The sequence below is a fragment of the Hyla sarda genome, chromosome 4 (assembly GCF_029499605.1).
Source record: "Hyla sarda isolate aHylSar1 chromosome 4, aHylSar1.hap1, whole genome shotgun sequence".
In the NCBI taxonomy this organism is placed as follows: domain Eukaryota; kingdom Metazoa; phylum Chordata; class Amphibia; order Anura; family Hylidae; genus Hyla; species Hyla sarda.
The window spans coordinates 203,187,935-203,203,780 of NC_079192.1; the positions used below are offsets into that span (position 1 = coordinate 203,187,935).

Here is a 15,846-nt window from a genome sequence, read left to right on the forward strand (position 1 = left end):
ACATCCAATGTATCATTTTCTTTCACACAAATGGCACACAGTATGGTTGCCCTATGTCATAAGGATTAGAACATAATATGATGCCACCAAGTCATAAACACATGCATCTGTGTTTATAATGCAAATGCTACTCTAGCAACAATACTGATACACATCCATCCAGTGTAAGAGGCTGCTTCTTTAAATGTGGATGACTGTTTTCTAATGGGAGTTTCCTGTTGGAAACGAGAGTTTATCACTTGAGGGTTTCTCATCTGTGCGTTTTATTGTTTTCTAGATTCTAACTTCAGTTCCAATAAGACTTTCAATATTTTTACTGGTACAAGTCTCTCCCCACAGATATTCTGTGATCAGTTGGTACAGCAACTCATTATTGAACTGGCATCTTTGAGTAATCTAAACCTGCTGTCTGACAATATAAATTGGCCTGGAGATGTAAAGATCACTGAATTATTTTCTCATCTTAACACCTGCTGGCTGTTGATTTTTTTCTCCTTTTCTCATTTTTTCATATTTACTTCTTTTCTAATATATGAGTAAAGACAGGCCATGAGACCCAAGAATACAGAAAGTATGTTGTACTATATTTTCTGTGGCTAAATATAATAAATTTTTATATAAGCCCATAAATACCATAATTTTTTTTCTAGATTTATTTGCAGTAATGCATGAAACACAGTACATTGTATTCATATGAAGGGGTTGTGAGATTAAATGTTTTTTATATGTAAAAGGGCTCAGGGGAAGGTGGGGGACAAAAAAAAATACATACTGACCTGCTACCAATCCCCTGCCACTGCCATTCTGATTGTGCAGCCCCTACTGTTAATAGCTTCCTGTTCTCCACCCTGACATTCAGGAAGTTCCTGCTCAACCAATCACTAGCCACAATGAGGACCTTCCTCGATCATTTTATGCATGCCAGAACAGAGAACAGAAAGCTCTGAGATCTCACAGTTTCTTCTTTGGTAATAAAAAGGTCATAACAGGCACAAATGTTTATATAGTATAAAATAATGTACAGCAACATTTCATATTATCACAGAAACTATAGAGCCATCAGTGTAAGTGATCTTTAGGATCCTCTTTGGTCCAATGACGAAGCTTGACAATGTGTTACTTGTCAACATGCTCTAAAGGGTTTTATATATTATTTAAGGGTTTTATTACAGTCGACAATGTTAAGAATATTAAGTTGCCTTTCAAATGAATTCCACACCAGTATAAAACAGGGTCAGGCCTCATGGTACTCGGTGTTCCACATTATGGTTCTTTGTCGCATACCATATATTAGACATATACTCCTGTAGAAGCAACGCTTAGCAAACACCCAATTTGTTCTATTTGAGAAAAAAATATCAGATTGGAGTTATGTAAAGGTACAGTAGAATCAGAGCTTTACACTTATGTTTTTTCCACATTTTTCTAATCTGTCTTCTTTACATAAGATGTAGAGTAAGGGTACGTTCACATGGGTGGATTTCTTTGCGGGTTCCCCCTGCGTATTTGAAAAGGGGTGGGCTCTTCTCGGCTGTCCGCAGCAGATTTTCCATGGTGGAATTTCTACTGCGGAAAATTTGCCGCAGACCCTACTGACTTCAATGGGGCTTGTGGCGGATTTTCCGTAGCATAAATTCGGCCGCGGAAGATCTGCTGCGAACACCCGAGAAGAGCCCATCCCCTGTCAAATACGCAGTGGGAAACCAGCAAATTAATCCGCCCATGTGAACATACCCTAATAGTTTATTTCCTCAAATGTTACTAGAATTTTGGTATCAGTAACTTGCTACTGCTAGCATATGTTCCATCAGGTTTGTTACTTTTTTTACAAGTATGTAGTCTGTTAGAAAATAAAACTATTTGTTAAAAAACAATTAATGAAAGATGGATAAGTAACAAAAGCCATAACAGCTAACAGAACTCAAAATGGAAGCCAATTTAGTGTGTAAAGTGCAAACTTTGGAAGCCAGGAACATACACAGGACCAGGCGTGATAAAGCCGCTAGTATTTAACCCATAGCTTAATCTTTGCTTGTCGCTGTAAAGATGAACTTGCCAATATTGATTTCTGTGTTAGCTTTATAGTTCCCTCCTCACAACTGTTCAGGTCTAGCTCTCAGTGCCAGTGTTTTAGTGTTCATGCACTTAGACTACACAGCCGATTATTGTAGTACCCCTTGACATTGAATTATCTAACAATATTGGGTGCTGTCATGATTGAGTGTGCCCGTGCCCAAGGCATCCATTATATGGTAACATTATTCCATAAAGTTATTCTTCTGATCAGTTGCTAAATTATAATCCCTATAGCTGTCATAAGGATTATACTATAATAAAGTATGTCACTGCACTGGCTGTACCACAAAGTGTAAAGCGTTATATTATAGTATTAGCAAAATACAATTGAGATGAAAGAAAATTGTCTGGGCTTTATTATAGAATTCTTATGAATTCTATAAAGTGAACACACACTGGTCATTCTTCACTAGTTGATCTGGCAGCAATTCCCCCTACTGTCAACATTTGTTAACACCGGAAAAAAAACAACATCTGCTTTATTCCGCTTATAGAATACGGTTCTGTGCAGTGCTTGCCTGATGTTTTATTTAACACCTGTTGTGCTGTTTTCTTCAGGTTTGCAGCTGGGAGACTTTGATAATAAAGCAAGTAGTTTATATAAAGTCTTACTTGCAGGTGAACATAGGTTAACAAGGGCAATACGTAACTGCTGTCGCTATAGCATCCCCTGCACGTTATTCTCCCAGCTGTTAACACGTCTTTCTCTTATGTCAAATCATTCAGTGAGAGGACTGTAAATAAACAACATCCTATAAAATCATTTATCAAGACATTTTTACGGAATTTAAACATTGAAATTCTTTAATGACACTGTTTATAACTCATGAAAATGTGTTGAAGGTGTGAGCGACTGTACTGCATAGTAACAAGTAAGCCATCCAAAAGGATTTAACTTAGAGCATAGGATAAGCGCGCTTATGGGACATATAGATTATAGTTTTTTAACTCCTACGGTATGTTCACATGATGTATAATTTTAATACACTTTTTTAACAACAAAAAACTGGGGAAAAAAAACAAAAACATGTTGGTTAATTTTACACCATGTGAACATACCCTTAATGACATGGCCAATGTTGAACTTAGGAGTGTTATTGTTTTTGGGGAATACTACTACAGTAAGTCCAGATTTTTTAGGACATTTAGGTACTCATACATCAGCATTTAACTGCATATTTTGGAGCCAAATCCACAGCTCAGATGGACAAGAGATATGATCTTTGTAGACTGCTCTTGCTATATACAACTGTACACTTTGCCTGTAAATTCTACAATCTTTTATGAAAAATGCATCAATATTTTCTTTTGGTATTTTTTAACTGTGATGTTTTTTCTTTTATCTATTTGTCAGTACATTCTGAATGTTCATAGTATTATGAACAGACAAGTGTAGGGAACACTTTAAGACATCGCTGGGTGCTTTACTCTGAACCTGGGTTGTCCTCATTGGTCATATTATTATTAGTTATGCTAGCCTTACTTGCTAGCTGATTCAGCAGACATCAGGAAATCATGTTATTATATGAAATATCTTACTAAAAAAGTACCTGTCATATCCCACAAAAAAGTTATTTGTTAATCAGTACACAATCCTGTGCATGTACATATCATTTTTGAGTCTAACATCTCTATTTCTATCACAAATACCTTCTCTGTGTTGCTCGCTTGGATTTAGATTTGATGGCATAAAAAGTATCGTAAACACAAGTGAAGATTCATGATCTAAATTATCACCAAATTTGCTACATGCTGATGCTAATCTTATTTATAGTAATAGTATAGCTCATGTGCTATAGTAACCAATAGTAATCATTATTCCTAGTTTCAGGAATTTGCTACATCAAGTACGGTAATCTGTCAAGTAATAGGCACACAATTAATTATATTGTAAGGGTATTTCAGGGAAATATACAGTCATTTTAGTTAATAATATGGTTATGTTCAAAGTTTTTTTTTTTTTTTATTGTAAGCGTTTGTGTCCTTCTAATGCTCTCACTTACCCCCTTAAAGCTCTGTAGTGCTGTCATTTTCTCTTCCTCTCTTTGGGGCCAATATGTCACATTCAGCTCAGAAAGTTCAGCTTGAATAGCAAGGATGCATTAGGCAGAGCCCCCTGAGCTCATAGAATGTGACATGTTGGCCCTTAAGAGAGGGGGATAAAGCAAAGGCTGCAAAGCAGCAGAGTCAAGATGAAAGAAAAAAGGAGCACTACACAGTTTTTAGGGCAGTGTTTCTCAAGTGAGGTCCTTCAGACCTCCCAACAGGTGATGTTTTCTGGATTTCCTTAGTCTTTTACAGATGATATAATTATGGTCAGTGAATCCGGCATCACCACAGTTACTGTATATCACCTGTGAAAGACTAAGGAAATTCTGAAAACATGACCTGTTGGGGGGACTTGAGGACTGCGCTTGAGAAACACGTTTTTTGGGGGTGAGTACAATGTTCTATTGTGCGAGAGGCTTGAGGCTCTGTAGAGGCTTAATCGGGTATTCTGCCCCTAGGCATCTTATCCACTATCCAAAGGATAGTGGATAAGATGTCAGATTGCGGGGGTCCCACCGCTGGGGACCCCTGGGATCTCCGCTACAGCAACTTGCTATCATTACTGCACAGAGCAAACTCGCTCTGTGCGTAATGACAGGCGATACAGGGGCTGAGCATTGTCGTCACGGCTCCCCCCCCTTGCGACGTCACAGCCCGCCCCTCAATAAAAGTCTATGGGAGGGGATGTGATGGACGCCACACCCCCTCCCATAGACTTGCATTGCGGGGGCAGGCCGTGATCTCACAAGGGGGCGGAGCCGTGATGACACGATGCTCCGGCCCCTGTATCGCCTGTCATTATGCACAGAGTGAGTTTACTCTGTGCAGTAATGATAGCGGGGCGCTGCAGCGGAGATCCCAGGGGTCCCCAGTGGTGGGGCCCCCGCGATCTGACATCTTATCCCCTATCCCTTGGATAGGGGATAAGATGCTAGAGGCGGAGTACCCCTTTAAGGTAGTCTTTATATAAACATAAAATGCATTTTTAAATTTAAACCCACTGACTTCTATGATCTAAAATTGTATTGGAACATGCTGTGTAGGAAAATAAAAAGCCGAGTGCATTAAAAACACATTGATGAAAAATGGATCCATAATATGGGATTGAAAAGGAGCCCAAACATAGCATGTACATATCGCACGTGTGAATAGGGTTTTATTTTCACTGAGCGGCATCTGTGAGTGCACAGACATAGGAGCTTTTTTTCTGAGAATGTTCTAATAGGCCTTGTGAGAATGTTTTTATAACCACCCATCTGTCACTTTTTAACAGGCCTGATTGGCAAGCGCTCATAACAACTGACATCTGTTCCTGCTTATTGATATGCAGATTTATGATAATGGTGATGAACAATAAGACAAAAAAATACCTAAGGTGAATGTTAAAGTTTTAACTTGCCAACCCCAAATAAAATACATTAATCTGTAAATCAATAATTCCTATTGTTTAAACTATGGTAAAATAGATGTATTTGTCAAAATGCATCTATTTTACATAATATGGATAGTAAATGTAGAACATGATTAACCCCTTGCCACAAATGGACGTACATTCACGTCCATTTGCGGCTCCCGAGGTATGAAGCATCATACCCATTGGGTCCCACTTGCTATAAGCAACCAGGACCCACAGCTAATGCCGGACATCGCCGATCGGGCTGATGTCCGGCATTAACCCTTTAGATACGGCGATCAAACTTTATTGCCGCATCTAAAATGAAAATAAAAATTGCCGGTTAGCTCAGTGGTGTTGTTCGGGACCGACGCTGTAAAATCACGGCGTCCCGAACAGCTTGCCGAATGCGAGGAGGATCCCTAGCTGCCTCCTCGCTGTCTGATCGCCAAATGACTGCTCCATGCCGGTGATAACACTGATCAATGCCATGCTATTGCATGGCAGTGAACTGTGTAAGAGATCAGTGTATGCAATGTTATAGCCCCCTCTGGGGGCTATAACATTACAAGAAAAAGTGTAAAAAAAAAAAAAAAAACGTTAATAAATGTGATTTAACGCCTTCCCTAATAAACGCCTTCCCTAATAAAAATGTTCTTTCATTGCCAAAATATATGCAGGCTGGTGCTATTTACTCTGATCTGGGCAAGAGTGAGCATGCTGGAAGTTATAGGTTTACAACAGCTGGAGATCAACAGTTTGGAGACCACTGTTATAGGGAAACCCATGAGTAACGTGTCATGAAGTTATTTCTAAAACTTGTAACATTTACCATAATTCTTGCTTTTATTTTTGTAACTTTGTATGTGACTGATATACATTAATAACTGCCAGACTGGTGTTGCTCAATAGGTAAAGCATAAAAAAACAAGATATGTTTAGTCCCTGAGCATGTATATTGGGGCACAGGTGTAGGGGGTTAGCATTCTATATTAACTCAGGGACTACGTATTTAAAAGGGTACTCCGGTGGAAAACATTATTAATTTTTATTTTTTTAAATCAACTGGTGCCAGAAAGTTAAACCGATTTGTAAATTTCTTCTATTTCTTCTTCTATTTCTATTTAAAAATCTTAATCCTTCCAGTACTTATCAGTTGCTGTCTAATACAGAGGAAGTTCTTTTCTTTTTGAATTTCTTTTCTGATTACAGTGCTATCTGCTGACACCTCTGTCCATGTCAGGAACTGTCCAGAGCAGGAGAGGTTTGCTATGGGGATTTGTTCCTGCTCTGGACAGTTCCCGACATGAACAGAGGTGGCAGCAGAGAAAACTGTGGTCAGACAGAAAAGAAATTCAAAAAGAAAAGAACTTTCTCTGTAGTATACAGCAGTTGATAAGTACTGAGAGGATTAAGATTTTTAAATAATATAATTTAATAATAATAATTTACAAATCTGTTTAACTTTCTGGCACCAGTTGATAAAAAAAAAAAAAAAAGTGTTTTCCACTTGAGAACCCCTAAAGGTAAATGGAGATTTTTGCACAATGATCACATTTCCCCATATAGCAATGGCGAAGCAACTTTATTGTTTAGTTATAAAAGCTGTGTCTATGACAATGTTTAAAGCCCCTTTAAATTCAATAACACTGACTAAAATAAAAAAAATGCCTGTAGTCCTTATTATACATTTTTGTGCATATGATTTTTTTTTTTTATTATTTATCGTTGGCACATTTTGTCGTTAAATATGATCTGGAGACATGGATGAGAATTCTGTGTTATTGAAATGGACTGATGCTTAGAATTCCATTATCTCTGTGACACTACCATTTTCATTAGGTCTGACAATTTTCAAATTCCATCACAATGAGCAAAGCAGGAAGCCTACTCACAAAGCAGAGAATTCTTTTTTTTCCGACATTATCCCTGAAGGTTTCTTTTGTTTCCTACACAGGCATGAATGCTTTGCAATTACAGAATTTGGCTACTTTAGCAGCTGCAGCAGCCGCAGCCCAAACCTCTGCAACCACCACCAATGCAAATCCTCTCTCCACAACGACTAGCGCATTGGGAGCGCTAACAAGCCCGGGTGAGACGTGTTTTCTGTCTGTCACATGGAACATTCTTCCAGGATGTTCAAAGAAAACATTTGTGTCGCCAATTCCATCTTTTTTTCTCATTGAACAGTACTGAGGGGAGGGGGTTGAAGGATTCGTCAGTTTTTGGTGTATTCATTGATCTTGTTGACATTCTCATCTCTTTTGCCTTTATTTTATTTCCCATCCTTCTGATGAATTTATTGTGGCGATGATACTTTATGTGGTGGCTTGGCTGCACATAACATGGCTCCCATTACTGTAAACTGACACAGGCCAAAAATGGAAAAGCTGCGAAAAAGAACCAATCAGAACAATGTCTGAAACGTGTGCTAGTAGAATGACAACTGAGCTGCAACTAGTTACAACGGGCTATACCTTTGGTTTTTGTTTGTGCATGTTCTCATACATATGGATTTTTTGTTGGTGTTTTTAACAGCTATGATTAAAGGGGTACTCCACCCCTAGACATCTTATCCCCCATCCAAAGGATAGGGGATAAGATGTCAGATCGCCGGGGTCCCGCTGCTGGGGACCCCCTGGATCTACCATGGAGCACCCACCTATAGCAGCTTCCGGAACAGCTGGAGGTCCTCAGGCTGAGTCCATCTCGACCACCGGGATGGAAGATCGTGATGTCACAACTCCGCCCCCATGTGACACCACACCCCGCCCCTCAATGCAAGTCTATGGGAGGGGGCGTGTCGGTGGTCGAGATGGACTCAGCGGTTCCGGAAGCCGCTACAGGTGGCTGCTGCATGGTAGATCCAGGGGGTCCTCAGCAGCGGGACCCCGACGATCTGATATCTTATCCCCTATCCTTTGGATAGTGGATAAGATGTCTAGGGGCGGAGTACCCCTTTAATGTCCCTGTTGTGCTTTATAGGCTGTGTTTCCACATCGAAATTGTATTGCAGTTTGTTGTAGTACAGTTTTGGTACTGTTGCCTTTTACTGTGATTCCTCAGATCTAAGGAAATACTGCAATAGTACTGGCAATTAAACTGCATTGCAACTGGACACAGCCTTAACGGGGTATTCATAATAAAAATTAATTATTCACAGAATAGGGGATGAGTGTCAGATCATTTGGAGTCAAACCGCTGGGATTCCCTGAAATCTCCAGAAAGGTGCCATGGGTATTTTTAATTAATAGAACAGCGAGCCATGCATATTGTAACGCCGAGCGCTCCGGGCCCCACTTCCCCTCCGGAGCGCTCGTGGCATTAGTCTCCTGCTTGCAGTGCCCCGGTCAGTGAGTCTGACCGGGAGCACTGCTCTGTTTCCCTCAGCGGGGATGCGATCCCCGTGGCGGGACGTGCCCGCCCGCGGGTCGCATCCCGTGTCACTTACCGGCCCCGTCCTTCTGCTCAGTCTCGGCGTGCGCGGGACCGCTCTCTAGGGCGAGCGCGAGCCGGGTCTTTCAGATTTAAAAGGCCAGTGCACCATTAATTGGTGCCTGGCCCAATTAGTTCCAAGCACTCCCCACACCATAAAAACCCACTTCCCCTTCCTGTCCCTGCCGGATCTTGTTGCCTTGTGCCCTGAGAAAGCGTTTCTGTGTGTTCCATTGCCTGTGTATCCAGACCCTTGCCGTTGCCCCTGACTACGAACCATTGCTGCCTGCCCAGACCTTCTGCTACGTCCAACCTTGCTCTTGCCTTGTCCTTGTGTACCGCGCCTGTCTCAGCTGTCAGTGAGGTTGAGTCGCTATCGGGTGGAACGACCTGGGGGTTACCTGCCGCTGCAAGTCCATCCTGCTTTGCGGCGGGCTCTGGTGAAAACCAGTAACCCCTTAGATTCCGTTCCCCTGGTACGGCCCACGCCATCACCTCACTGACACAGAGGATCCACCACCCGTGTCCTCCCCGCATACCAGTCCGGATCCTGACACATACCCACTGCCACTCCATTTATTCTCTATGGAAGCTAGTAAAGAGAGTCAAACACTATACCCAATTCTCTTCGGCAGCTTCATAAACAATAAAAGAAGTAGAAATGACCCAGGGCCAGCTTCTAGGGATTTAAGGGGGATCCCAGCAGTCAGAGTCCCAATGATCTGACTTTCATTTCCTATCCTGTGCATAAGTGCTAACTAATATTTAAGGGGCTGTCCAGGATTTTAAAAACAGAGCTGATATCTTCAAAAAGCAGCACCACTACTTTCCTCAGGTTGTGTGTGGTACTGCAGCTCAGTTCCATTGCAGTGAATAGAGCCACATTGTAATACCACACACAACCTGAGGACAAGTGTGATGCTGTTTTTGGAAGAAGTTGCTTCAATGTCTGGATAACCCCTTTAAGTTAGAATACCCCTTTAATGTCAGTATGATTTTGCATGTGTGGGTGTCCAACCTAACACACATTTCAGTAATTCAGGTCAATAGTGCATGCTGTGTACAGCCCACCTTTGTGTGGTTATGTTGTGCGGCTGTATTATTTTCTTTTACACAGTGTATATAACAGTGTATATAAAAGACCCCATTCATTTTAGCTCTAAGAAAACAAATAACTGTTTATGTGCACTTTAATCTATAAGTGCACATTTAATTTATAAGTGCAACTTTGTGTCCTTTAGAGTCTCCCAAATTATTATTTTTTCATTGCCTTCTTTGGGATCAACACAGCTGTGTTTTCTATCGTCCTATTTAGATGTCACCAATTACCAGTTAAAGGGAGTATGCTTGTCAATGCAGCGATGCTATCCCAATATATTAATTGATTTCTGTTGTCTCTCATTTAGATAATAACTCTAGCTCAATGCCTCCAGTAATCTTAGCCAGTCCAAGCTCTAGTATTTACAGCCTTATTTCTCTTATTTACTTGCTCATTTAATAATTTAAATGATATCCACATAGTTTTATACTATGTTTATAAAGCAGCTTCTTGCCCATATCTGGGGATTTTATTTGTCCAAAACTCTAATTTGGCCACCAGTCATTAATTTTGCTCAATTTGTTATCAAGATTTGTAGTCTAAAAGACCCTGGGGGTTGCATTGTTGCTTATTTTTGGAGGGAATACAGTTTTTAAATATTTTCATATGCCTCTTTAGGGACTGTCACCTTCTGGTTTTGTGATTCAATGTGTTGTCAAGGCATATAAAATTTAATTATGTAATATACATTAAATAGATTGTTATATGTTACATAAAATCATATTAGACTTGTTAGGCTGCCGTAATTCAATAGCTTTTATGCTAATGGATGCTTTCAACTTCCATCTAACCTTAGTCCCTTTATAGGCTCCAGAGATTTTGGTCATTTTTTCTTTCAATATAGAGATCCAAAAATGTTAAACCATGGGTTCATAACAGATTAGAAGTTAGCTTTAAACTATGTTTAGTACATTTCATTAGTCATAATCATCTGGTGGCCAATTGATGAGAATTTGGATGTAACCCTTCATCTAGACCTCACTTTTCAGGGAGTAGATAATGTTTTAATAAGGTTAATATATATCCAGCACCTATGTTTCTCTCACAAATACCTTCAATCTGTTGCTCACTTGGTTTTTTATCCTGTTCTTTGGAGGGGGCATGTCTGTTTCTTGCCCTCACTCTGCATGACTTATCTTCCTCCATGAGTCTGCTGTGCAGTGCACTTAAAGCTGCTCTTTAACACCCTTATCTCAATTTTCATCCTACAGTCTGATAGGACAGGTGTAAGCACAGAGAAGTGATAGCCCCACTCTCACTTACTGGACTTTGTCCGAGCCTTTGCTTCAGCTTGAACAAAGATGATGCTGCAGCCAGGCAGGATTATATTCTGGATGTTATGGAGACCCTTAGAGGTCCTATTTATAAGCCATGCTTTCTATATAAAGGAAATGAAATGTTAAAGTTAATGTTTTGCTAAAATGTACAACATGTAAAAAAAAAATGTTATTTAACAGTGCCAGTTTATCAAAAACAGGATTTCTTGCAACTTTATTGATTTTCACTTAATTTTTACAAAACGCCATGGCCAGTCTAATAGTGAAATATTAAATCTACAAAGAAAAGAGTTTTGATTTGGGGTCTTCTTTGCAATATTTTTTATTATTTGCAGCATGCTCTGGGTATGGAATTTTTTTAAAATTTTTTTTCTTTTTATAGGATTCTATATAGAATCTAGAACTTGAAATATGTTACAAAAAAATTGTAAAACATTTTTACAATTAAAATGAGCTCCAAGGAAAATTTGTTCAAATTATGGCATTTTTAAAAACTCTTAAAAATACTGTGTGTGCTTAGAAGCTCTTGATTATTTTAGGTTTCTTGCTGTAAAATGATGGATGTGTTTCACTGGGCATTAAGTGGGCATTGTAAGCATTGTGAAACAGAACTAATAAAAATAGACACACATCTTATCACTTGCTTGACTCAAGAGACCACAACATTAAAATAACTGAATAGGCCTAGTCTCCATCCTGTATTTTCTAATACTATGTAAACATTTCAGGATTTTACCAGTAGCAGTTGGCAAAGATCTAGAAAGGGTAACCACAATTTTTGTAACAAACACAACAGTTGTCCGAACCTATGAATTGAGGTGTGATTTGATAAATGTCTAGTGTGTATTAGGCCTCCTGTCTTCCAGTTTTAGATGTCAGGGAAAAGAAGTATTGAACACGGAGTCTGATAGCTTCTTATGCCTATTTATTGTGGCGTAAGTAGTAGCTCACCTGCAAGCTTTTTTGTGTGAAAGTGACTGTATTACCTTTGATTGCAGAGGTGTTCTTTTACTTGATGCTAGGTTGATGTATTTAGCACTGTGGCATAGCTACATTTTACTTTTATATTTTAAAGGGAATCTGTCAGCTCAAGATCATGGTTTGAGCTCAAATGTCAGAGAGGCTGTATGATCTGCAAAATGCACCCCCTCTCCTCCCTCCCCTACCCTTTGCTGTCTTAGGGTACGTTCAAACGTGCGGATTTTCGCAGCATATTTAGCTGCAGATCCGCTGGTGAAGGCCCCGCTCTATGCTGGCTTTACATGTGCCTGCTGGTAGCAGCAATACGCCAATACCAGCAGACACAGTGCAGCGATGTACGCGGCGTACTCACACATCGCGGCCACTCTCCCTGCTCTGAGCTAGGCAGAGAGCTCCCGCGATGTGCGAGTATACTGCGACTCGCACATCGCAGGGTGTCTGCTGGTAGCGGCGTATTGCCACTACGAGCAGGCACATGTAAATCCTGCATAGAGTGGGCCTTCACCAGCGGAATTGCAGCGTAAAATACGCTGTAAATCCGCACGTGTGAACGTACCCTTAAGATACATTCACACGTGCGTATTGTTGCTGCAGATCTGATGCAGATTTGCCACTGCAGATTTTGCTGCCCATTTACTTCAATGGGCAGAAAAATCTGCTGACTCAAATCTATAGCACGTGTGAACACACCCTTAACATTAATGCTCACAGCTCGTACTGAAAGATGAGCCTTGTACATTAATTAAAAATGACATATAAGGGCGGGATTTACTTTGTGTTTTGGGTTTAAAAAGTATTTTTCCATGGTATTTACTAATGGTTCCCTACGTTTTGCACTTTTCCCTACTTGCTTTTTTTTACACATGCTCTGAGTTGTGGGGTTTTCCAAAGCTCAAATTCACCACAAAATATGTTGGGATTCTTTTAAAATGTCGAGGACACCCCCCTTTTCGACAGCCGTGCCCACTTTTCTTGTTTGGTTTTCTGAGTAAAATGGAGAGATGGTCGGGTTTTTATGGTGAAATGTCTGGCGCAGACACAATTTGTGGCTCAATGGGCCAAATCCTGGCGCACAACCCAACAAAACAGGTCGGGTCTGCTATAGTAAATCAGGGCAATTGTTTAAGAACTTATCATAAAATAATCCTGAAAGCTTGCAGGATTGATTCTGTCCACTAGGCCATAAAATAAGCTAAACTTTTCCTTTCTGTTCTGTCTGTAGTGATTAGGAGTAAGCTTATAGAAAGTGATCTCCGCCCCTCAATGCAAGCCTATGGGAGGGGGCATGACAGCTGTCACGCCCCCTCCCATAGGCTTGCATTGAGGGGTGGAGCGTGACGTCACACGCCGCCTGCCCCGTGGTTGCCAGTAATCAGACCTGGAGCGAACATGCTCCGGTGACTGATTTTAACTGGGGTGCTGCGTGCAAGATCACGGGGTCCCCAGCGGCGGGACCCCCGCGATCAGGCATCTTATCCCCTATCCTTTGGATAGGGGATAAGATGTCTAAGCACTGGATACCCCTTTAAAGAGAAAGGTGACACCAGTATGTAGATGAAACAAAGCAGCTTCCCTGTAGAACGACCTCTGCACAGCTCACAGATGTCGCAGCATACACACAAGCCTGGCCCATAAAAAGAATAGGGTCTGTAGTCGTTTATTGTCCAGTGGGCTTGCAGTAAAGAATATCATTACATGTCCTTAAAACAATATATATATATATATATATATATATATATATATATATCACTTTAATATAGAGTTAAACTAAAGTTAGGAAATTCATCCATGGTGAGATTCCAAGCTCACTTTTTCGGTAACAAAGCATTCGTTCTTGAAAACGTGTGGCTTTGTTGCAAAAATGGTGTCACTTTGGCCTCTGCAGATATGTATTTCTATGAGAGAATATGCCAAACACCACTCTGAAACTCTTTTTCTATTCAAAAAGGAGGGAAAAAAGTTCTAGTTTAACAAAGCGTCTGTCATAATAAAAGCTTAGTGTCAATATCAAAAGCATTCTCTCTGCTGAGTCTTGCAGGTTTCACTATATCTTTGTGCAGCTTCCTTTTGTATTATTTGAGAATCCTTGGTTTTCAGCAAAGTCCTTTGAAAACAGCTTGTGTATCAAGTGCATTTCGCTTTTCTGTTGTAACAAACATTTACTTAAAGGGTGGTTACACTTCCTGAGTGTTTGAAGTGGCCAGTGCCTAATGCTGTCTAATGGTGCCATATTGCCATATTAACTAATTGTTAAATCTATATATATATATATATTTATAACTCAAGGGCCAACATTATTGTCTTTAGACTGTATTTGTGTCTATAAAATGCGCAAAAAAGGCGCAAGCAGGATTTATTTGCACCTTGTTTGCGCCTTTTGGTTTAGATATTTCTGCTGATTTTGAGTTGCAGTCCACTGATTTTGGCAATACACATGGTATGGAAGGGATTTATGAACTGTGCCTTTTTGTGAAGAAAAAAAAAAAGGCGCAAAGCCACTGAAAGTCTCTAAAACTAAACCAGCCCTGACTTAGCTAAACTTTTTAGTGTATGTGAAGAGAGAAATTTCAGAAAATGTGACCTGCACAAAATTTTTCAAATGCTCTGTGACCATTTAATAAATGTGGTGCTCCTACACATTACCAGCACACAAAAAAAGGTGTAGAAAAATGCTTCACTTACACATACAATGATAAATGCTTCACTTACACATACAATGATAAATGCTGGCCAATGTGTGTGTGTATGTTCCAGCATCACTCCCAAATGGCTAAAGATATTAACATTAAACTTGCCACACATGTTACTTATATGTCAACAATAAACATAGGATCTGTGATTTAACACTTACTCACCCCCATTTGCCAGGGTCGGGGTTTTTGTTTAAAGTCCCATAAAAGCCTGTGGGAAATATATGTTACTGCATAACTTCCAAACGGCCAGAGATATTTCGATAATACTTGGTCACATGTTACTTATATGTCCACTTAAAATATATAATTTAACCCTTAACTACCCCAATTTGTGAGGGTTGGGGTTTTTGTTTAAGGTCCCATGCAAATCTATGGGAAATGTATGTTCCCACATAACTTCCGTACAACTGGAGATATTTCAATAATACCTGGTACATATGTTACTTATATGTCAAATAAAAATCTATGATAGTTAAATTAACCCTACCTACACCCTTGTATAAAAGATGGGTTTTTGTTTCAAGTCCAATGCAAGTATATGGGACTTCCAGTACCTCACTCCACAAGCTCCCCTCTGCATCTCCTGGTGAATGTGTCAGTCTGGCTTGCCAGCCACACCCCATCTCACAAAGACATGCCCACTGTTTAAGCCACACCCCTTTTATTATCTACCCTTTTTGTGCATCGGTCTGGCTTGCAAATCACGCCCAGTCCCACAAAGACACGTCCCCTTCTATTTTCAGCTTAAAATATCTTCATCACAAATCAGTCCCACCTGAGGACAGGATATGAGGATGGGACATAAGGACGTTACATGAGGACAGCATATGAAGTCGGGATATG

At 40.2% G+C, this 15,846-nt stretch overlaps 1 protein-coding gene across 27 annotated transcripts in view; it reads left to right on the forward strand.

Moving 5' to 3' along the window:
• Positions 1–15,846, forward strand: part of CELF2 (CUGBP Elav-like family member 2) — a 472,395-nt gene that overhangs the window by 415,104 nt on the left and 41,445 nt on the right. For 21 of the 27 annotated variants that reach the window (XM_056573270.1, XM_056573271.1, XM_056573276.1 and 18 more), the window contains one exon: positions 7,476–7,610. The exons of the other annotated variants lie outside the window; for them this stretch is intronic. In XM_056573270.1, the coding sequence (XP_056429245.1) occupies positions 7,476–7,610 (135 nt within the window). The remainder of the gene's footprint in view (positions 1–7,475; positions 7,611–15,846) is intronic. 27 annotated transcript variants of the gene reach the window in all.